The 21,298-nt window shown below is 47.6% G+C and overlaps 1 protein-coding gene across 5 annotated transcripts in view; it reads left to right on the forward strand.

The window, feature by feature from the left end:
- Positions 1-21,298, forward strand: part of RHBDL3 (rhomboid like 3) — a 55,618-nt gene that overhangs the window by 17,138 nt on the left and 17,182 nt on the right. For 4 of the 5 annotated variants that reach the window (XM_054083652.1, XM_054083653.1, XM_054083655.1 and 1 more), the window contains one exon: positions 16,736-16,894. In XM_054083652.1, the coding sequence (XP_053939627.1) occupies positions 16,736-16,894 (159 nt within the window). Of the gene's footprint in view, positions 1-16,735; positions 16,895-19,783; positions 19,861-21,298 lie in introns of those variants that run through there. The other variant, XM_054083656.1, reaches the window with a different exon arrangement.

Here is a 21,298-nt window from a genome sequence, read left to right on the forward strand (position 1 = left end):
CACCATAAAGTTGTGCCAAAGAGAAAGGAATAGCCAGGCTCAGATGATCTCTTTCCCCAAAGCTTTTATGGTTTATTTTAATTATTTTTGAAGGTGAAATGCTGGATCCAGGCCTTGCTAACAGCCAGCATCTTTCATGTCAGGGGAAGAATTCTTTACTCACGTCTTCCTTGTCCACAGCCTCTCTAAACGCTGGTGAGTTTGGCTGTGGAGAGTCTATTGTTATTGTGAGAACGTACAACTCTGCGGGTACTGCATCCCTCTCCGGTCTGTCCTTAAGAACATACGCCAGGGTTGGACTGAACAATTCCTCCATTTTGCAGCCTGTGGAAAGGACCATGGCTCGAGCTGTCTCTGAGAACTGGATCAACAGAACCAGATGTGCTGGCTGGGCAGCAGGAACAGAACCAGGGTGAAACACCAGCGTGTGGAATGGCTGGGATGTGAGCGACACCTGAATAGTGCTTCTTCCCCACGCTATGGTGTTTGAAAAACAAATCCCCTAGAGGCAAGGAGAGGTGTTTGGTTATGACGCCTGGTCTCTGCAGCTAGCTGGTTGTGATCACAGGGATCTGCAGTCTGCGATGCGTTGGTATAAGCCCATCTTTCTACTTGTAAAAAAGCTGCTGTGTTTCCTTGAAGGACATCAGGCAGGAATGTAGGCAAAACCCAGCTGCATTCCTCCTGGAGGCTTGGTTTCTCAAATAGTCAGTGTCCAGGGTTCTTGGGAGTCTTAGATTAAGTCAGTGAATTCAGTGGCAGCTGCAGGTGTTTCTAGACTTTCTTTCTAGAGAGAAGAAGCAGTGAGGCTGAGGCTGTCACTGAATTACATCTGTCTCTGGGTGCAAGCGATTTGCGTGTTTATGTGCAGTACTTTACCGCAGGACTGAGCAGGGCTGAAAATCTTGCCAGTATATCTCCTGTCCAGCTCCTCCAAGTCACTCAGTGTGATGAGCAGAGCTTGGTTATACCTGTTCTCCATCTGTCCTTTCCTTCCTCATCTTCCTCATCATTAATTGTTAGCATCTGGCTGGAAAGATTGCCTCTTAGCAGGGGTCTGATGGGATCTTTCCACAGAGGATTAAGGCTGGAGTGGATTGACGGGAGCCAGTATCCTTGCTGTGGGAAGTTTGCCAATCGTGGGTGGGCTCAGTGCTGCTGCTCTTGCAGTTGCTGCAGTTCACGTCAGGACGTAGACAAGAGGCAGCGGCAGCTGGGTGTCCCCTCGTGGGGTCAGCTGGGCAGATATGGCCTCGTGCAGTGCCTGCTGGGTTTGGGAGATGCCTCCTGCACCCAGCGGCTGCTGCAGCCTTTGCAAGGCTCTCGGTCTCTTTATATCAGCTGCACCATCCCATGGAGGTGATTTCATACCTGGCTTATCAGGTGGCTTCCACTGTGCGATTGCAGCACTTTAATCAAGGGTGTGGGTAACGATAACAGCGTTGCAGGGGGTGCTGGCAGGAGAAGTTGTGGGGTCGGTTCTTACTGTGCAACGCTCCCTAGGTGAATAATGTGTCTGTAAATCACACAAGTGCCTTCCCGTAGGCTGCCAGGATTTCATGGGACACAGATCTCAGTTTTTGCAATTTTGCTTTTTGCAAAAGCATTGCCTCCCTTCCTGGTAAAGATACTCCGTATGCATTTCCAGAAGCGTAACTGAGGGCCCTGCCAAGGTCCCCAAGTCCAGGTTGTGAGAGATGATATTTCTTTTATTTTTTTTAGTTTCTTTTCCTGTGGAGTCTGTTTTTTCCTGAATGTGCACAGGGAGCAGGGGAGAATCCTTTGGCGTTTCAGAAGGCAGGATTATTCCCTTACTGTTTTGGTCTCCTGATCGGCTCCTACAAGTCCCTGCTGACGCTTGTTACTTTCCCGAAGGTGATGTGTCCCTGCCCATGACAGGGGAGTTGGAACTGGATGATCTCTAAGGTCTCTTCTGACCCAAACCATTCTATGATCTGTCCTCTGCAGTAACCACAGAGTATCTGTTCCCTTGCCAGGACAATCCAGGGGCTGGAGGCACGTTTACTCCTTGCTGTCAGTAGCACAGGTGATGACTCTCTCTTTCCATAGTTAGGACAGACTGGCAGAAGCTTTCTGTGCTTCATCAAGGGTTTCCGTGTGTGTTGATGCTGTCTACAGCTGCGGCTGCTGAAAAAAGTCTTCTCTCTTCTCCCAGTTTAAAGGAAAACCTTTATATCTAATCCATCTCAGACTTTGAAATTTAAAGATAGCCAAACAAAACCAGCAGTCCGCATCGAAGGGCTCAATTTCAAGTGCTTCTTGGAGGGAATGTTAAAAGATGTTCACAGGGTTTGTTGGATTTCTTTTTTTCCTCTTATGAATATCCCACTAGCTGGTATTCCCATGTCACTTTAAGCCATTTGAGATAACATTTCTTCTGTTTCTTTCATTAAAACTATTTTTATCCTGACTTGTGGGACTGTGCAAGTTGAAATTAAAGCACTGCTTGGTATTTCCTTGCCCATCCTCTCTGCTCTTCATCCCCAAATCCTTTCAGCTCTCCCCCCTTCCCTCCTGAGCTTGCCTTGAAGGGCTGGGAAAGCCGGCGCTGGTGCATTATGTTGCCTGTCTGATTGTTGTGGGGTTGTGTTTGTGCGAGGAAGGTCACGAGACAAAAAGACCACCAGGCAGGGGTGGGCGGGGGGCGTTCAGTCCTGCTCCATTCAGTCCTTGTGGCAATGGGTGGAAAGAGTCTTGTTTGCATGACAGGATTTCAGGGGGCGATTGCGTTTTGTTTAGGTTTCTTCCACGGCTGCTGCATGGGCCCCCGAGGGCCACAACAAAAGTAGAGCATATATATGAGATTCATGGGGCTGGAGCGTGCTGGGATAACCAAGAGGCAAAGCCGTCAGTGCAGGAGTGGCAGAGCCAACCATGGTGCACTCGCAGCCTGGAGACTGTCCCAGTTGCTCGGGGTGGTGTGTTTTGCTACGTCCACTCTTGGCTCTGGTGGGAGCTCTGCTTGAGCATCTGAGTCCTATGGGCTGACATCCTTAGCTGGATGAATGCTGTGGAAGTTTTCTGTCTGTGGGTTGAAGGTTGTAATATGGGAGGCAGCTCCATGGATGAATTCCCTGAATGTTTTTGGGACTTCCGGCAGGTGATTTTTATTTGTAGCATCTGCGTCTTCCGTGCCCATCAGCTCCATGCTTCTGAGACCATCCTTGCCTTTCAACAGTGCTTGCTTCCTCCTCATCCCTCTGAGAAGCTGAGGTGCTCTCCCCTCACCCCCATCCTCAGAAAGCAGCTCAGTCTGTATTTACCACTGGTGTGCACAAAGGCAAACACTGTCAGGGTTTCATTATAACTGTCCCAATTACCCTGAGCTCATTTGCATAAGGCGACTGTCTGGCCTGAGGTAATGGCCTTGCATTGGCTGTCTGGTATGGGACACTTAAATTTGAGGAGCAGAAAAGAACTAAATTCTCAGGCTGGATGTGAGATGGGGAAGGGGTGGCAGTTCTGGTCCTTAACAGCATGAGTGCTACAGTAGCCCTTCCTGCAAGGAGGATGACTTGTCAGCTCCCAGCTGCTGGCAGCACATCTGACTCATTCCGTTGGAATAGCTGCCAGTTTCCCAGAGATGTACGTTCAAGGAATCCCAAACACACCTGAGCTCCTGGCTGTCCCATGTGAGTAAATCTTTCTCCTGTATAGAGTGCATGAGTGCATTCATGTATTTATTTTTAGTAAGTGTTGAACCTACTTGAATGCTTTTAGATTAAGCGATGACCCACCCTGTGCTGTCCCTTCGCTCACAGCTAACATCTCTCCTCCTGGTGTTTGAATTTCTTCCCGAGAGCTGGCTGCTAGCATGCAGGCACTAAAGGGCGAGCCAAGCAGCTGGGCTGAAGCACAGGTCAGGAAGTCGGCTGAAAACGGTACGATCTCTTGACCCAATGCAAGAGCAGTGCTCTTAAGGCTTGCCCGCACTGCAGCAGCTGCACAACTCACACTCCTTTCCCTGAATTGAGAATTATTCATATATTTTTCCCTTCCCCCCAGTGCCATATGTAACACGATCTGCCTGCGCCCTGGCTGGCAGATGGAAAAGCGAGGCACTCGTCTGTTTGCGGTAATGGTTCTCCATGGGCTCAACCGGCCTGTGAAGCTGCAATGTTCAAGCTTGTCAGCTTTGGCAGAACAGCCTTTCTGGAGACCTTTATGGTCCCACTGCCGTGTTTGTGCACGTTCCTGTGCAAACACACATTGATCTCTTTGTCTCTCTGCTGGTTCCAGGAGAGACCCTCACACTTCGACATCTTTTCTTGAGGCTTGTGGACACCACCAAGCTTAGCATCCTTCCTGGAGGGGCTTTGACCTTCACTCTGTCTGAACCCCTCCTTAAAAATGTCCCCTCTAGTATTTTGCAATTCCCTGTTTTCAGTCAGTTATTAGATATGGGAGGGAAGCCCTGTGAATAACACTGATTATAAGTAACATTTCTATGTCATAGGCATAAAGTGCCTCTTGTCCCACCTTTAGGGTAGTGTTACACTTGCATCTCTTGGGCTGCTTCTTTTAATTATCTTGGTGCTTTATCCTATCAGCATTTTCCGCGTCGCTGACTCAGTTTTGCTACGACTCCCTTTGATGGGGGCCGCCTGGCCTTTGGTGGCTGCTGTTCAAGTTGCTCTGGGTTCATGAGAATTTGTTGGCTGGGAGCAAAGATGTTGGAGGAATTATACAGGGACAGAGGACGGTAACGCTGTCTGCTCCCAGCAGCTTTTCTGCTCCCGGGTTAAAGTTCGTGCTGTGTTCCTTGTGTCCCTCTCCCTAAGGCCTTGTCAAGTCCATGTGGGAAGCTATTCTGCCTTCACTGTTTCACTTTGTGCTGCTTGGCGCTCTCTCTGCCTCATTTCTCCTCCCTCTTTCCCCTTCCATTCAAGCAGCATCTCTCAGTCTTCCCCATTCAGGTCTGTCTTTGCTCTCTGCCCTGCGTAAAACTTCCATGCCCTCCCTACCATTCATCACCTCTTGCTCATTCACCTCCCTGCTTGCCTTTCTCCATTCATCTGGGCTTCCTCTCAGCCAGTCTGGGCTGCCCTCTCCTCCTGCCCCTTCCACACTCCTCCTTTTGTGCCTTTGCACTCCCTTCTCGGGGACCATCTGAAGCGCAGCAGCCTGCCGTGTGTTCCGTGAGGATGCTCTGCTAGAAGTTGGCCCCGCTTAGTGGGCTAATTAATCGCCAGTGGAAGCTGAGTGAGAGAGATCGGTTTGGATGGATTTGCCTCTCTAGTTACCCTGCAGGTGAGAAGATTTTTGTTATTCTTCCTCTCTTTCTTCCCACTTCCCAGAATTACAGCATGATGCATGATCAGGAAGAATATTGCCATTTCCTACACTTCCTTTCCAGCCTGGTCTTTCTGTCTCTCCCTCCTGGATTGTTTTCCCTTTGTTTGCAGTAGTAGCAACCCTCAGGTGACTCTTTGGGGAGTTGTTTTCATTTCCTCACTCCTTGCCTAACATGCATTCTTTTAATTACGCTAGCTCTCTCATTATGATCGTTGCCTGTTCCTTCTCTGCTTCCTCCCTCTAATCATCCGCATTGGGGTCATCATATCAGTTTTGGAAAACCATCTCTGCGCTTGAATGTGTGTTTTAAACGTCTCCAGGAAACGGCTCTTGTGAATTGCGGTAGCCAGGGCTCGTTGTTTCTAAGTCTCAGTGCAACCACAACCCTGGGCTTGTGACGCAGACGCGGCAATTCCAAGACCCCAGGTCTCTGCCGAAGATCCCGGTCGCCTGCAGCTCGCTCCCATGCCAGCAGCCTGCAGGCATCCCCCCGTGCTATTGAGGAGCAGGTCTCTTTGCTGTGGTGTGGGAAGAAAACTAAGTGGGAGGTCTGTTTGCCTGTCAGTGCCGATGGGGGCTTCGGCTTTGAATGGTTGAACTGCATTCAAGCCACTCTGTTCAAGTAAAATGGGAATAGTAGAGCTTGGGAAGAGCGCACAGGCTTGTCGGAGAATGCAGGTGCTCTTTGAAGCATGTGTGAGCCCCTCACACACGAGAGATCTGATTAGTTCAATAAAGGAGGCAGAAAGGAGGTGCAGCAGGCGAGCAGAGAGGCCCTGAGTCGATGCGGGTGTGACTGACGGGGCAAGAACTCGCTGTGGGAGGCTCGAGGGAGCATCCTCTGCTGTCTCCCCAGGCAGCCTGGAGCCCCTGGGATGGCTCAGGCAGAGCCCAAGGATTTGCCACTACTGTGAGAATGAGCCTTTCCAACTCTAACTGTCTACAAGGGAGGTTTCGAACCATGCTGTGGTTTATTGTCAGGCTAGCGAAGGTGTCAAAGGGATTCCCTGCTGGCTGGATTTGGGCCCTGCAGACACTGCACCTCGCAGGGCGCTGCCAGCCCCGAGCCAACCCTGCGTCTGTCACCTCGGGGAGAACTGCTCTGCTCCTGCCTCAAGGCTTGCCTTGGGAACCTGCACGGACAGCACAGATTTGTATTCCCATTTTCAAGTCATTCATCGTTTGCTTTAAAATTTTGGGCAAGTTTTGTGTCTGTCCAAAAACTGTGGCAAAGAGAACTCTAGAAACACTGTGCCTCGCCTTGCGTTTGTCCCTCGTATCCAGTAAGGGCTTGGAAGGAGCCAAAAATACAGTCTGATTTTTCTGATTTGTGGTTGTGCAGCTTTGGCCTTTGAACAAATCTTTTCTACCCTTAAACCAAAATAGATTTGCCATAGCAGACACCAGGAAAGCGCAAAGCTCTGCAGACCTTACCCTTGCAGCCCTCCGCGCAGTCTGGGTGCCATCCAGGACTGATTTGGATAGATCTCCTAAGAAATAACGTGAACCACCACAGCTTCTGTCAGTTTGGCTCCTTACTGCCGTTGTAACCCCTGTGATCACCCTGGAAAGATGCAAGCTGGGATTGCTTGCTCTCAAGTCTTTAAATGATAGAGGTTGGAGTAATAATGAATCCTCCCAGCCCCAGGCTCCATCTGGAACCAGCCTGTCTGGAATACTTTTGAGATGGTTATGCTGCTGCAGTGTAACCCCAGGTGCCCTTCATTGCAGGGAATCACGCGATACCTCTGTCTCCTCTTCACAAGGCTGATGTTACCTTCTGCTCCAGTTTAGCTTGTAAAGCAGAAGAGTTTGTTTGGTAGCTCCTAGTCCCCGTGAGTGAGGAAAGCCAGATGTAAAATCAGCATGAATTAAATATGTTTCCCAGTCTGCTTAAGTAGGAGTTCTGCTCTGTGGTGGTTGTTCTAACTAGAGCTGTGGTTTGAATTCCAGTGTAGGTGGGTCATTCTGGTTATACGTGTGTGTTAAGGCAATCGTTAGTTGGGACCTTAAATGCATCTGTTTGGCCTGAGTTTTTCTGAGACCTAATAACTTGCTGCCAGGTCAGAAGGAAACCGTTCGATCATCTAGTCTCTCAAAACGAAGGCCAGAAGATTTTGTGAGTGATCTTCTGCTTGACCTCAGCCCTACAGCATCTCCTAGGGAAACTTGCAATTCAATTGTAAAACTTCTGGTGAAGATACTGAGACGTTTAACTTGTTAATACTAAAAATAATCAACTTATTCTAATAGAAAGCTGCCTAGCTTTGACCCCTAGACCCTAGATGTGATTATGCCTTTGTCACAGTGGAGAATCCTGCCAAATTTCTGTTCCCTTTGTGATTCTTCTGGACAGTGATCAAGTCATTGCTTAACCTTCCCTTTCATAAGCTAATGAATTGAGCCTGTCCGTGCAGTCAGCCAGATTATGCCAGTAACAAAGTTCTAAACAATGTCACCTCATTTACAAATCTGCAGGTCCTTTTTTTTCAAGGCAGTGTTACCTTTAGAGCGCTCAGTGTAGCAAACAAGGCTGCTTCTGAAGATGGTATTCCCAATCCCGTAAACTGGCTGGTATCCTTGGCTCCTGGCCACATGGCTTTCTGTTTGTTTTTACTGTAATATCTATTGTTTGCAAGCACCCAGCTTTACCAAAAGACCCAGCTCATGCTTAGTAACTCACTGCATTAGCTCATCTCTGAGCATGATACACACTTACCTTATGCTTTCTCCTAAATCACTAATGATAATTCTGTAGGAGTGAGAATAAATCCTCGTGGGACCCCATTAGCGGCATCACATGGAGATGGTAGCTCTCTAGCTGAGTTTTATTTTTGACACCTGTCAAATAGCCAGACTTTAGCGTATTGAACGTGTGACAGCCTGAGTTTGTGTCACAGTAAGTTCTCATACACAGTTTTGTCGGATGCATTGCAGAGATCGGTTATAAGGGTGACGTTGTCTTATCTGCACCAGGTTTGTATGCTTGTCCAGATAATCAGTTGAGCATAATCTGTCTTCTGTAGCTTATTCTGACTGATGTTAGACCAGTTCATTATGCATCGCTCAATATCAGTCACCTGTTCATTTGCTGTGAGTTGCTATTAGACCTATAGACCTGCTTTGTCCCATTAAACCCCTGTCACAGCCCTGTAGTTTTGGGAGTGGCATGGGTGCCTGTCACCATCTTTAGATAGGACTTGTGGAGCCATAGCTGGAAGGGCCACAATGCCGATTTAAAGCTGGAAGAAAGGTAAAAAGCAGATCTTGATGTTCTTCCAGTGTTCCCAGGCTTGCAGAAGATCTGTATTAGCATTGGCTTTTTAAAATTTTTTGGATGCCGGTTACCTTGACCTGCTGATTCGAAACTATCTATCTTTAGCAGGTGCTTTGTAACATCATCCTGAGTTCCTGCTGGGAAAGAAAGTGTATCGTCATTGTATGACAGAGATAATTCAGTGGTCTCCTGTCCATATACAGAACAGAAACATTTCGACTACTCCTGACTTTTGCACTAGTATCACCTATGCCACTTTGTCCAGATAATATCAGACCGACCAAACCCATCTTAATTGAGAAGACCCATTTGTGCCAGCAGAGATGCTGCTGTGACCGGAAACGTTGTTAAGAGCAGTGAATTTTACAGAAATGCTTGTGTGTGTTCAGCTAACCTGAGTGTAGCCAGGGATCTGACCTCAGAAACTCGGCCTGGAATACAGCTCCAGCTGAACAGCTATGCTGACTGTTGTGTGTCGATTTGGTTTCTTTTAATTTCCTCGTAGTGATTAGAGCCTGCTTGCCTCCAGGCTATGAGGTAGACTGCACATGCCGTGCCTTCTATTGGGTTACGTAGTCCAAATAAATGCAGCATCCCACCCAATGTATTGCACTTCAGCTCTGAATGAAGTGGTTTATGCATTATGTCTCCTCATGATGTAAAAGCCCTGAGAGATGTAATTAATATTGATACAGGATTTTGCAATTCTCCAGTAAGGCATAGCTAAAAAGACATAAACAGTAATTATTTTGGTGGTAAATGACAACCTTGTGTGTCATGGGGGTATGAGTATTGCTGGTTTCAGCTTTTGATACGTAATGTCTTGTACCATCCAGATGAAAAGTGGGTTTTATTTTAATTAGGCTGCAGAGCTGATGGCCTCAGGAGATTGTGGAGCCCTAAAAATCAGAAAAATTCAAAAGGGAGAGGAAGAGATTGAGCATTTGTACTTATAACAATGGGCCAGTGCTGACAAGCAGATCTGGAAAGAGTATTCAACCTCTTGCTTAAGGATTTAAGAAAGGTTAGGGTGGGTTTGGTCATGGCCGTCAACAGATGATCTCTTGTAGGCTTTGTCTTATCCACAATCTCGGGCGTGAGAACGGTCAGCACCGGGGCTGGGCTTTAACCTGCCTGGTCTGTTGGTGCAGCTGAGGACATCTATCCAGCGAAATGTCTAAGTGCCCACTGGTGGATCAAGACTAAATATTATATTTCCACCTAAAAAGAAACCCACAGCTTTTTAGAGTGCCTCAGCTTCTTCCCATTAGTCTTAATGCACATACATAAATAATAAAAGAGCAAGAAGCGGAGCTGGAGAAGGCTCAGTCTATAAACATGTCTCTTTGCATTAAGCCTTGTGGCATAATGGAGGGCATCTCCTGCCATCCATGCTGTCTAGTTAATCATATAATTATCTCCCTCACTTTCAGTGCTGCATCTCCTTCCTCGTCAGTGCTGCTGATAATGGCGCTTCTATTTACCGCGGCTTCTTTCTGGGGAGTGGATTTGGTTTCAAAGCCAGCACAGTGGCATATTTTGAATAATTTAGTTCCGGGTGGCTTGAGCACTGCGTGTAATTCCCCAGCTGAGACTGGCGGCTGATTCCTGTGAGTGCTCTGCCAGGAGGCTGAGCCGGAGAGAGGCAGCGGCATCGCTCAGGGTGGTGCGTTGTCAAGACGGCAGAGGACTGAAAGCTAGCTCAGGTCCTGTGGTTGCATCTCAGCTCTGTCTTCTCCTAGTGTCTTAGCAAGGACTTGCAGCAAGAAACCCATAAGCAGAGGAAGGACAGGGGAAAAGAATTGCATTAAAAATGTATATGGAGACAGAAACATGGGTTTGGGTACCTGGCTGAGCGTGATAGGCTCGCCCAGCAAGCTGCGGCTCAGAAATTCCTTGGATCTCTGAATGCAGGATTTACTTGGCCAGTGGTGCCTTGGACCAGGGCTCTGAATCTCTCTGGAGTCAGGGAGCAAAGTGTGGTGTCCAGCTGTCACTGGCTTTGGGAAGTCTGATATGTTTCTATACCTGATACGGCAGCAGAAGGCCAGCTCCGTCCACGTTCTTCCCACGCCACTCGGCGCTTTGGCTTGCTAACTGCCCTTTGCCATTGCAGCTCTCATCCAGTCACGCTCTGTAAGCGCCCCGCAGCCCTCACTGTGCTGGATCACAGATACAGGTATGTTGCTTGTGCCTCAGAGATGGGGAAGTCGAGGGGCACTGGGCTCACTCCAGAAATCTTGATAATACCAAGAATCAAACCAAGAATCAAGCCCTCTTTCCTCTCTGTCTAACTGAGCAGTGGTGCACTCCTGAGTGTTTTTATTCTCCTGTTCATGTTGAATCTGTGCTTCCAATGCCTGTCTAGATGAAGTGCTTTTGCAGAAGGCAAAACAGATGGTAGTAATGTAGGTCCTTTCCTTGTCTTTGCGCCTAAGACGGTAGGAGAAATAAATTAGAATAGAAATGCCTCTACAGATTGGCCAACTAGGTGATGGACCTGGTCCTTCAGGCTACTCTGCTCTTCAAGGAAAAAGGAATCTTATACCAGCTCCCTCCGTCTCCACTTTGCCGTGTGGTGCATGCAGTGAGATGCTTGCCCGAGTCCTGGTGACGGGCAATCTGCTCCGTGAATGCCTCCCACCTAGGTGAGTGCCGAGCTGGGTAGCTCTGCGCTCTCTCACTGCCGCTTTCTGGGGAGCGGGTCTGTTTGGGGGCCCTACTTAGTGAGTTAGTGCTCGTGTACACTCTGTGCTTGAATGCAGCCTGGCTTTTGAGAGCTGGGTCATCTTTCCAGCCCTTGGGTTCACCTCAGGTCAAAGCAATCTCACATGGACTAGAAGAACCGCTGGACAGCCCTTAATCACTTTATGTTGTCTGGGCAGTGGTGGGTAGATTCATTATTTGCAGGGGAAGAGAGTGTGCGTCACTGGAGCCAGCGCTAATGTTTGGCCATTCAGGCGACTGAGATTAGGTGATTTTTAATGGTAAGAAGCTGGATTTTGGGGTACAGGGATATGTGCTTACCTTTGACTGGCCTTCCTCTCTTCTCCTCTCACACGCACCTCCCACTATCAGAAGAGAGAGCAGGATCATTAAGCTGCTCAAGACTTCTTCACCTCCAGGCAGCGATGAGATTCCTGTTAGACAGCCCCTGCTTTTTGCCCCCTCTCACTTGGATTATAAAAGAGACTTTCATATTCTGCCTTGTCATTCCTTTAATCTTCATCAAAGCAGCAAACGCTACGTAGACTGCTGACACATTGGGTTTTTTTTTAAACAAAACAAAAAACAAACAAGCAAACAAAACCCCAAAAAATCCACCTCTCCCCAACTCACAGCCTGACCCAAAGACTGTGGAAAGGTATAGAATGGGCTCTGGTAAAATATGTGACTATCTTGAGGAAAGCTTCAATGGCTGTCTTAAATGCTTCAACTTGGAGTTTCCCAATTCCGTGTATTGACTTGGAGACTCTTGATGTAACTACAGCATGGCCCTTGAGGCTGGAGCTGGTGTAGTGGTTTCCAAAGCTTCTTAGCATCCCTAGGTTGTGGAGACTGTGCCATCTACTGCTCTGAGTTCAAATCCAGCAAAGCTCAGAGTGGCTTCTGAAACCCTTGGAGATGAGCAGTGTTTCCATGCCATTGACTCCCCATTTCCAGTGGGAAAAGGCCCCCATGTGAAGAAGAAGTAGAACTACTATTGATAGTTCCTTTCTGATGGGAAATACAGCAAGAGTTGTTATTTCCATATAATAGGAAGGGAAGCTAAAGCTCGGGGCAATTTATCTCCAGAATCTGGCTCCTAGTCTAGAGCAGAGCTGAGGTCAGTGCCAGGAGGCCTTACTGCCAGGCCAGCCTCTCCCAGAAGTGACGATGCCACCAGACCATAGAACGATTCAGGTTTGAAGGGACTGTTCCAACTCGAAGCCAACTTCCAAATTAGATTAAGTTGCTTGAAGCTTCGCCCATTTACAAAGATGTCTTATAACTTGGAAGATATCTCCTCTTCATGCCAAGATGAAGACCTCCAATGGGGTAACCATGGGTGGTAGCAGATTCTCTGTTCCCGCAACAGATCCGCTGATCTAAAGCCAGCCCAGATCCTCGCGCTGTGCCCAGTTCAGCTGTTGACTCTCCAGCTGCTCCGATGCTCGAGGGGCTGTTTGCCATGGGGGAGAGGAGCAGCTGGCTGCGCTCTGTGAAATGTCTGTGTTTTCCCAAGATACCCATTGTCTGTCTGAAGCACCAGCCTCCACCCTACTTGCTCACTCATCCGTGACTGATGTGTCTTTAATTAAAGAGGAGGAACAATCTGAGATTTTGTTTTCTTTCCTCAACTGTATTTTCTATTTCCATCAGAGTTTGCAGGACCCCTCCCCTTATTTTTGTCTTGTAGTTTTACTGTGAGACCTTCAGTTTATGGAGCACCTGCTCTAAAATAAGGAAGAAATACGGGAAAAAATAGCTTGTTTTGGGACAAGGAATTAAGATCCTGGGTCAGATGGCTGCTACGGTCATTAACATATTTACATTTTTGCTTAAGAGCCTGGTTGAGGATCAAGGGAGTTAAGCGTGATTGTCATTGAAATGCAGAGGAAACCTTGCATGAAATTGCCGTTACTGTCTATTGTTTGAGGGGGCAAGGAGGGACAAATGGCCTTCCTCATCCAGCGCTGGTTGTGTTGCACTTGTCTGCCCAAGTAGATGGGGAGAGGCAGAAGCAGCTACGGCGCTGAAGAAAGGCACTGTGCTGGTTTAGCTGCTGGAAGGCTTTGCCTGGGGCGCGCTCCCTGTGGGGCTGGACCTGGCGTGTAGGGCAGCCGTGCTGCTGGCTGCCACTCATCCTCTGTGCTCTGGGTGAGACAAAGGTGCTCGCCTGGGCGTGTGGGGGACAACCAGCCCTTAACGAGATCATCATGGATAAATACATGAAGCGTCTAGCAAAGGTCAGTTGCCTCTCTTATAATTGATGGACCTGAGTGTTTCGAGTGTGTGCCGTCACACGTTGGTTTTGCCATATGTCGGGATGCATTTCTGTAGGACCAGCTCAACTCTTTGGTTTTTGTGTTATCAGAAACGGGGTGTGAGGCAGTTTGAAGTGTTGGCATGGATTTGGAGTGTTGTGGTGACAGATGACTTGTTTTCTCCACTGAAAAAAATTGTTTAAAATAAGAGAACTCCCTTACAGCTGGGGTTTACAGTAAAACGCTCTGCTCCAGGTTGTGGAAGCAACGTTCTAGTCCCGCTCCGAGGCCAACCTTTTTAGTTCAGGTGCCAGTTGTTAATTTTTCACCTTTTATTCTTTCATGCTGTTCAGATCCGCTGTTGTAATTCAAACCTGTTTCTAATTAGTATCTTTAACTAAGTGCCAAAAAGAAAATGATACGTAGGAATGTGAGAGAGAAGAGGCTCTCTAGCACGTTTCCAGTACTGAAAATGCTCACTACCTCCTGCTGCTGTTTTGGTTTTGATGGGACAAGCAGCAAGATGGTGAGCTGGGAGAGGAATGCTGGTGCTTATTGGTGTGAGAAAGAAGCATCCTGGAGCAGAGGCTCATTCACAGCCACAACACAGGCTTGAGCTGTCTGTCCATTTGGAAAGCCGGCAGCCAGGAACAGGTATGAACAGCACAGCCTTGAGTAAGAGGATCATATCTGCTCCAGCAGTAGTGCATCTGGAGTCATTACTGTGTCCTTGTGGACTGGTTTGAAGCTCTGAAGCAATTGCCTTCTGTTCTTGGTTGCAAAATGTTTCTTTTTAGAATTTTGAAAGCAGAACAGAGTCTGGGGAAAGCGATTAGTGATCTGAGCAGCTCTTTTGTGCATCGGGAGCCCGTGTGCTTCAGCTCTGTATCCCTTCTGCTCTTTGAATGAACAGCAGTGTTCCCCACTGCTGCAGCCGCTGGTCTTTCCTACAAGGTCAAACAGTGAGCACACAGCACAGGGAATGTCCCACGCTTCAGCCACTGCCTCTGGCCCTCAAGGTAGGGAGGCGTTTAAGCCTCCAAGGAGCAAAATGGTTTTGTCCTAGGCAAGAGAGGTTCTGACAGGTTAAATATTAAGTTATGGTTAAAGCGGTGCAGTTAAGCAAGGTGTTGGTTAGGAGATACTGCTCTGCTCACCCTCCTTTCCAACGGGATTGCAAGTTTTAGATTCATTCACCGAATGACTCATCTCCCAGCTTCTGCAAATTCCCCTTGAGAAAGGTCATCTCAGGTGTTGTGCTAATAATACTTTATTTCCTGGGGATCTGTGCCTCTGGAATTGGGTGCTGCGCCCTCATTGGGAGTCCCAGCAAGAGCCAAAAAGCATCAGAGGTGAACCGAAGTGGAGAAGATGTGATTTCAGGGTTGGTTTTATAATTTGATCTATTAACTCGAAACATCAGAATGGACTGACTGGAATAGAGGAGCTAAACTTCTCCAGGGATTAATATTAAGCCCTTGTTTAAAAGCAAACAGCTGATGAAATCCACCTTCGGCTTTGGGTGCCAGCTGTCAGGAAGGTACATCCAGGCCACCTCACAAGGACAGAACAACCCTTGGCAGAGGAGAGCGCTCGGCTCTGTCTGCAGGTCACTTGGTTGGTGTTGGTTTCTGTAACCCCCTCGCCCGGCAGCTCCCTCACAGAGGGGCAGAGCAGCAGACAGCCCTGCTCCTGCGAGGGGCTGTCATCACGGTTAGCAGCTCCTCCACAAAGCAGCCGGGGACGGCAGAGTCCCCAAGAGCAGCGGGACAAAGGTGGTTGGCCAGAAGGAGACAAGGCCAAGTCCTGGCGTGTGGTGGTGGCACTGCCTCCTCTAACCAAGCTGCCTGTGCCTGGAGCCACTCTGGTTTCTGGCTGCTGTAGTCGCCGCAGAGCAGCGCCAGCCCTGCCGCTGGCAGCCAGCATCCTCTGCCACATCCTCCTCCTCACTTCCTCCCTTGCCAAGGCAGCCTTTCCTCTGCCAAGTCTGATCGAAGTCCCGGCGCCTGCTCAGCTTTTGCTCTTCCTTACGAGATAGCAAGGATTGTCAGGACCTTTTTGGCTCTGCCAAGGCCTTTTATGTCCCTAATGTTTCCATGAAAAGACTCCCTCCTGACCACCCTGCCCCTGACAGCCATTCAATCCCGTCGACAAGCTTGATATCATTATCTACAAAAGGAGGCCAGCGAGCACCAGGGTCCTCACAGCCAAGTTTAGGAAATCAAAGCCAAATCTCCCAGCAACAGAGAGCTGGCAGAGAGCTGGCTGCTCCACAGCTTGTCTGGCAGCTTGCATCCACTAATTTTCAAAGCACAAAAGAAACATGCTCAGCGTGCTGCCGGCGCTGGCCTTGTTGGGGCTGGGGGTGCCTGCGAGCTGGCAGCCCCTCACAGTGCCCGGGGGAGCTCAGCGGGAGCTGGAGGCTGCTGGAACCACTCGTGAGTTTGGGCAGAGCTGTCTCTTCGGTCAGTGGCACTTTTAGGAGATGAACTACTTAGTTTGAGGGAATGTTTTTTGTCGGAGTGGGGTTCACTCTGAATTTCACCTGGGACTTCCCTTCTAATGAGTCTGGTTTACATTGTGAAAATAGCATGTGGCTGCCTTGTCACTTTTAGTTTGGCATGTCTATCTGCTTTGCTCCTTATGCAAAAACTGTCTCTGAAAACAGAGAGCTGTTCAGCAGCGAAAGCACTTTCCGCTTTGAAAGCATCTGTAGAGGTGATCTGGACAGGTGACTGTCAAATGCTGAGCACAGAAAGGGCTTGGGGAGGGATGGCTGCTTTCTGTGCTGTGATCGTGTTAGGAAATACACAAGGAAAACTGGTTTTGGTACACTTTATCTCACAGATGGCTTGTCTGATTTGCTTGATAGTCCAGAGATAGAGTCATATAAAAAATAACCAAGAGAGGTGATGATGCAGAGGGAAGGAAGGTAAGGGAGCTGCAGTTTATGTTGAGTCGGGGTGGTGTGGATGATGATCCTGGGTTCACCCCTCTCTGCAGCACGGTGCTTCGCATCCATGAGCAGTGAAAGGAAGCTGGAGATGGGATGATCGCAGGGCAATGCATTACCAGAGCCTAGAGCAGCATCTGGGGTCCCCGGGGGTCTGCTGCAGGTGGGCAGTTGTGTGTGACGTGGAATGGTTAATTGTAGCACTTTCCCCTCCTATCCCAGTTTGATCCTGACAACACTGGCTACATCAGCACTGAGAAGTTTCGCTCCCTTCTCCAGAGACACGGCTCGGAGCTGGACCCCCACAAGCTGGAGGTCCTGCTGGCCCTGGCAGACAGCAACTCTGAGGGGAGGATCTGCTACCAGGACTTCGTCAACCTGGTGAGTGCTCTGACCGGCAGGCTCTGCGAGTCCTTGGCTCTGCTTAAAACTTTGTTGAGGCACCATCTCTCTCCTTCCCTGTCTCTATCAACACCAGTACTTGCTAAGTCCCTGCATCATGCTTTCTATCGCCTTGCTGAAACATTTAATGATGACTGAACTCTCAAGCCGAGTCAAGTTGCTGCTGATTTTTCTAAAGAAACAAGTTTGCATGAGAAGAAACCATAGGAGCTGTTGTAAGATGAGCTCTGAAGCAGTGCCTGCTGATAGTTCAGAGGATTTTGCTCTCAATATCAATTGGTAACTGTCTTAAGGAGCCATTTGTTTGCAAACAGAGGTCTGTCAGTCTGGATGTCTCCTGTTTATCTAGAGATTTCACCACTTCCAGAAAAGACCTATAGATAATGTTGTGTTGACTTGCTGAGTGGAGTCGTGTTGCAGTGCTGTAGGCATCAACAGAGATAAGGTGTTTCTAGGTCATGTTCATTTTATCTCAGGTGAGATGTCTCAGACTGCACAAGTCTTGATCTGGATGCTCCTGTGTCTCTACTGGTGAGTCAAATAGGGATGGGATCTCTCTGTTTGTCATGAAGACAGTTTGGGGAGCCAACACAGACATAGACGTGTTGTTAGATGCCCAGGATGGCCTAGAAATGTTCTTTATAAGGTAAGTATCTTGAACAGTGGCCATTTCAGGGGCTTTACCTTGTTCTTCCTCTATCATTCCCCACCCGAGTTCCAGCAGATTTAGTGCAGCAGTAGGAGAAACCTGGGTGACAAAATCAATAAGCAGTGAAAGTCACTGATGTCTCTAAGGTTTTGCTGGGAAGCTGGATGTGGTTTTGATGCAGAGTATAATAATTTGCACCTCTGTGTTCCTGCAGTCAGCCCCTGGGGGCTGATCCCGCCATTTGTCGTGGTCATGCATGTGTTCTTGGTTTAGAAAGAGTGTTCCTTATGTCTTGTCTTCGTATTAAGCAGAAAAATACGATAACAGGGCACAACTGCCAAGGATCCAGGCCACAACCTCTGTCAGGCCACGGGCAGTGGGAAGGTGAAATCAAGATGGCACAATGGAATAGATGTGCTGTATCTAATCAAGCTGTTTTATTAGCCCCTTGCATGTATTTAGGTACACAGTAAAAATAAACGTAGCAACTATTAAATGGATCACAGTGAGTGTTAAGTTTTTCTCAGCTCCAGCTTAATAAACAGCCTGGTCGATGGTGCTCTGTGATCAGCAGTGTATTTATAGTACCAAACTGTGGAACAAGCAGCTGTTACATTCAAAGTACCATGCAGGCATTCACTAATTGAGCTGCACAGCACTTAGGTAGCAGGAAGAGGTGTGGAATTGCTGTGCTTTGATTTAATGAAGTTCTGTTGGGAACTTTCCCTTCTAGACAACTTATTGGAAATTTGGTTAGGATCAAACATGTGAAATGCCATTGATGATGTCATTAAGTGGGGCTCTTATTTCAGCCTCTCGACTGTAATAGGAAGGGGGGGGTGAGGTTTTCTGCTCTTTCTGCCAGTGGAGTTTAATGAGATTTTAAACTGAGCTCTGCAAGGAGGAATTAGCAGCTGTGTTACACAGGGGGTGGCAGTTTTCTCTCTGGACTCACCTGTACTTTTCCCTTTGCTTTGTTAAATCACAGCACATAGGCTTGTAGCCATTAAAATCCGTGTTGTCTTAGAGGCTGCAATACCTTTCCGTCTGTGAAGGGGAAGGGGTTTGTGCTTTGCAGTGGTTCTGCCAACCTTCTTCTGGCTGCTTATGACACGGCAAGGGACTACAATTCTTTTTCTGAGGAAATGAGAACTTTTAAAAAGAGAAAATATTGAATTTTATCTTCTGGCTTTGGGTGTCTGTGTGACAGCATCAGGAGGGCTCTGTTCTCATTGTGCAGGTGAGCTTTTAAGAAGTTCCATACTGTGTTCTTGGGGGGATGGGAGGCGAGAGAGGTCCTTGAAACCAGGGTTTGCTTGAGGTTTTTTTTTAATGGCACTTGAAAGTACCTTGTACCACAGTCATAAAGTAGCTATAAATTCCACTTCCACTGTCTTAACTGGTTCAGTAAAGGACACACAGACAGCCTGCATAGAACGCTTAGGTGAACAACGCTTTGCAGAGCTGTATATAATTCTTTATTACCTGAGTCACTGGGAAGATAAGTAATAAAGCCTAAATCTTCAATTCTCAGGGGAATCCTCGGGCAAGACAAAAGTTTGCCCAAATGAACATCTCCTTCCTGCCTGTTCTCTTTCTAGTGAGTGCTTTAAGCTTAAAATGCTGTAGCTGAATAATCCAGGACCACCATTCTAGTGGTTCTGTCCGGTGTTTGTTGTTTTGTTCTCACTAATCTGGAAATGTTTGTTGCAGGCAAAGCTGCAGGTTTTATAGAACTATTTCTTCCCCTCGGTGTTCCGGTTAGCTGCGCTGTTGAACCAGGGCAGATCCTCTGCCAGCCTTCAGGAGGACTCCCTTCTGGAGTCCTCTGGGATGTCCTTCAGCTCCCAACAAGACACCCCTTTGAGTGCTCCCTCTGTCCTTGATTCACTGTCTTGCCTGAAAGTATGGAATTCCTGAGCTCCCTTCCTGGCCTTTATTCAGAGGTATAATAATAAATATTTAATTACAGAAGGGTTTTGGATCTTCATCTGTATTTGATCTTATATGATGCTATTATGAGTAAGGAGGAGATTTTCTCAAGAGATGGGTAAGAGTGGTTGTGTGATTGTATCCTCATCCATCTCTTGCCTCCTTGTATATTAAAACCCTTATTGAGATGCAAAGTTCTTACCCCAGGGAGGATCTCCAGGAGCTGGGTAGCTCTCCTATTGAATGTGCCTCCCACTGCCTTTGGGCTGTTTTCCTTCCCATTCTAGAGAAAACTGGTGATTTTTTTATGCTCCAAGAGCCACATGCATCTCCTGAGGAGGGAAAAAAAACATCAGAGGTCCAGGTGGGTATCTTGAAACTTAATGACTGGGATGCATGAGCTGCTTTTGGAGTGCACTCAGCTTGTACATTGATCTGAGTCCATTAGATACAGGCTCCATGTAGCAGCAGAAGAGAGACCTTTCTTCCAAGTGAACTAATCTGGCAAATAATCATTCTGCCAATTAAAGTGGAACTTGGCATAGAAGTTTCCATCCTCAACCATGATTCCTTAGCTGCTTCCAGTCATGTACAGTTGAAACTTGAGAAGCACGATGCCAACTTAACTGGCTGTTTTAATTGTGTACCTATCTAAAATACCCACTTGAGTAGGAAATGTTATAAAGGTTTTTTTTTGAAGAAATTGTTTCAGAAAGTTAAATCTGGATTCATTTCAGTTGTGGAACCTTTTCCAGCACCTATGGAAAACGGAGCAGGTATTGGGGGGGTTGAAGTTTCAAACTTGCTGTGTTTTGACGCAACGTGATTTGAACCACAATGTTAGTCTTGTCCTGCAAGAGGTGGTCTTGCAATTAACCTTGAAATCTTAATGTGATTTACCTTTTCCAATAGAAGTGCCTTAAGGTCTGAGCCTGGCACACTTAATAGGACTCCAGACTAAACCTTGAGCAGGGAATACCCCTGCAATGACCAGAATAATTAATTTGTCTTCCCTGCCTCTGGCTTTTCTTGAATCCACAGAGTAAACTGCTGCTTGGTCAGCACAAATCAGGATGTTGGCATTTGCTTTTTTTTCCCCATTTGATACTGTTTGGGAAAGTGCTACCAGGTTGGCTCAGAGGATGTGAACATCTGTGCCAGATGAACTTGATGCTGAGCTGTGTGTTTTGGGAGAAGCAGTCTTTTAACCGCATTAGCATTTTGTAGAAGTGCAGAGTGAGGGAGGGAGGGAAATAAATGTGGATCTTGAAAGCAAAATTGATTGGAAAGGCTGTGTTTGTAAGTAGAGTGGGTTATAAAACTGAAGCTGACAGAGTCTTTTAAAAGGCTCGTGCTAACTTCTGATGTAGTGTTCTGTCTTGGAGGATCAGAGCTGGGGAGCTGAATGCATTGCCTGTCACAGTGCTGTATGAGTTTAAAAATAGCCGTAGACCAGCCTCAAAGATGCCAATACATAATGGGCAAAAATCCATGTTTTTCAAACCCTCCTGCTTGAGGCTGAATAAAAACCTTACAAAGGGTACTGTGCCCCACACCCACCGTGAAACTGGAGATGGGGAAATGCTACCTGACTTGGCTGTTGATCAGCTGGGGCAGCAACAGGACTACAGGTAGCCGAGAATCCCAGAGGTTTTCTTCCAGTATCTGGGGAGGGCTACCAAAAAAATCACCTAGGAGGAAGAGGCTGTACTTGCTGCTTGCGAGTGTGGTCGATGTGACACATCCGTACCTGTTGCTCAGAAAGGCTGCAAAAGGGCAGCTCCTCCTACTGTGTAGAAATA

Source organism: Cuculus canorus, chromosome 18, assembly GCF_017976375.1.
Source record: "Cuculus canorus isolate bCucCan1 chromosome 18, bCucCan1.pri, whole genome shotgun sequence".
NCBI classification, from domain to species: Eukaryota; Metazoa; Chordata; class Aves; order Cuculiformes; family Cuculidae; genus Cuculus; species Cuculus canorus.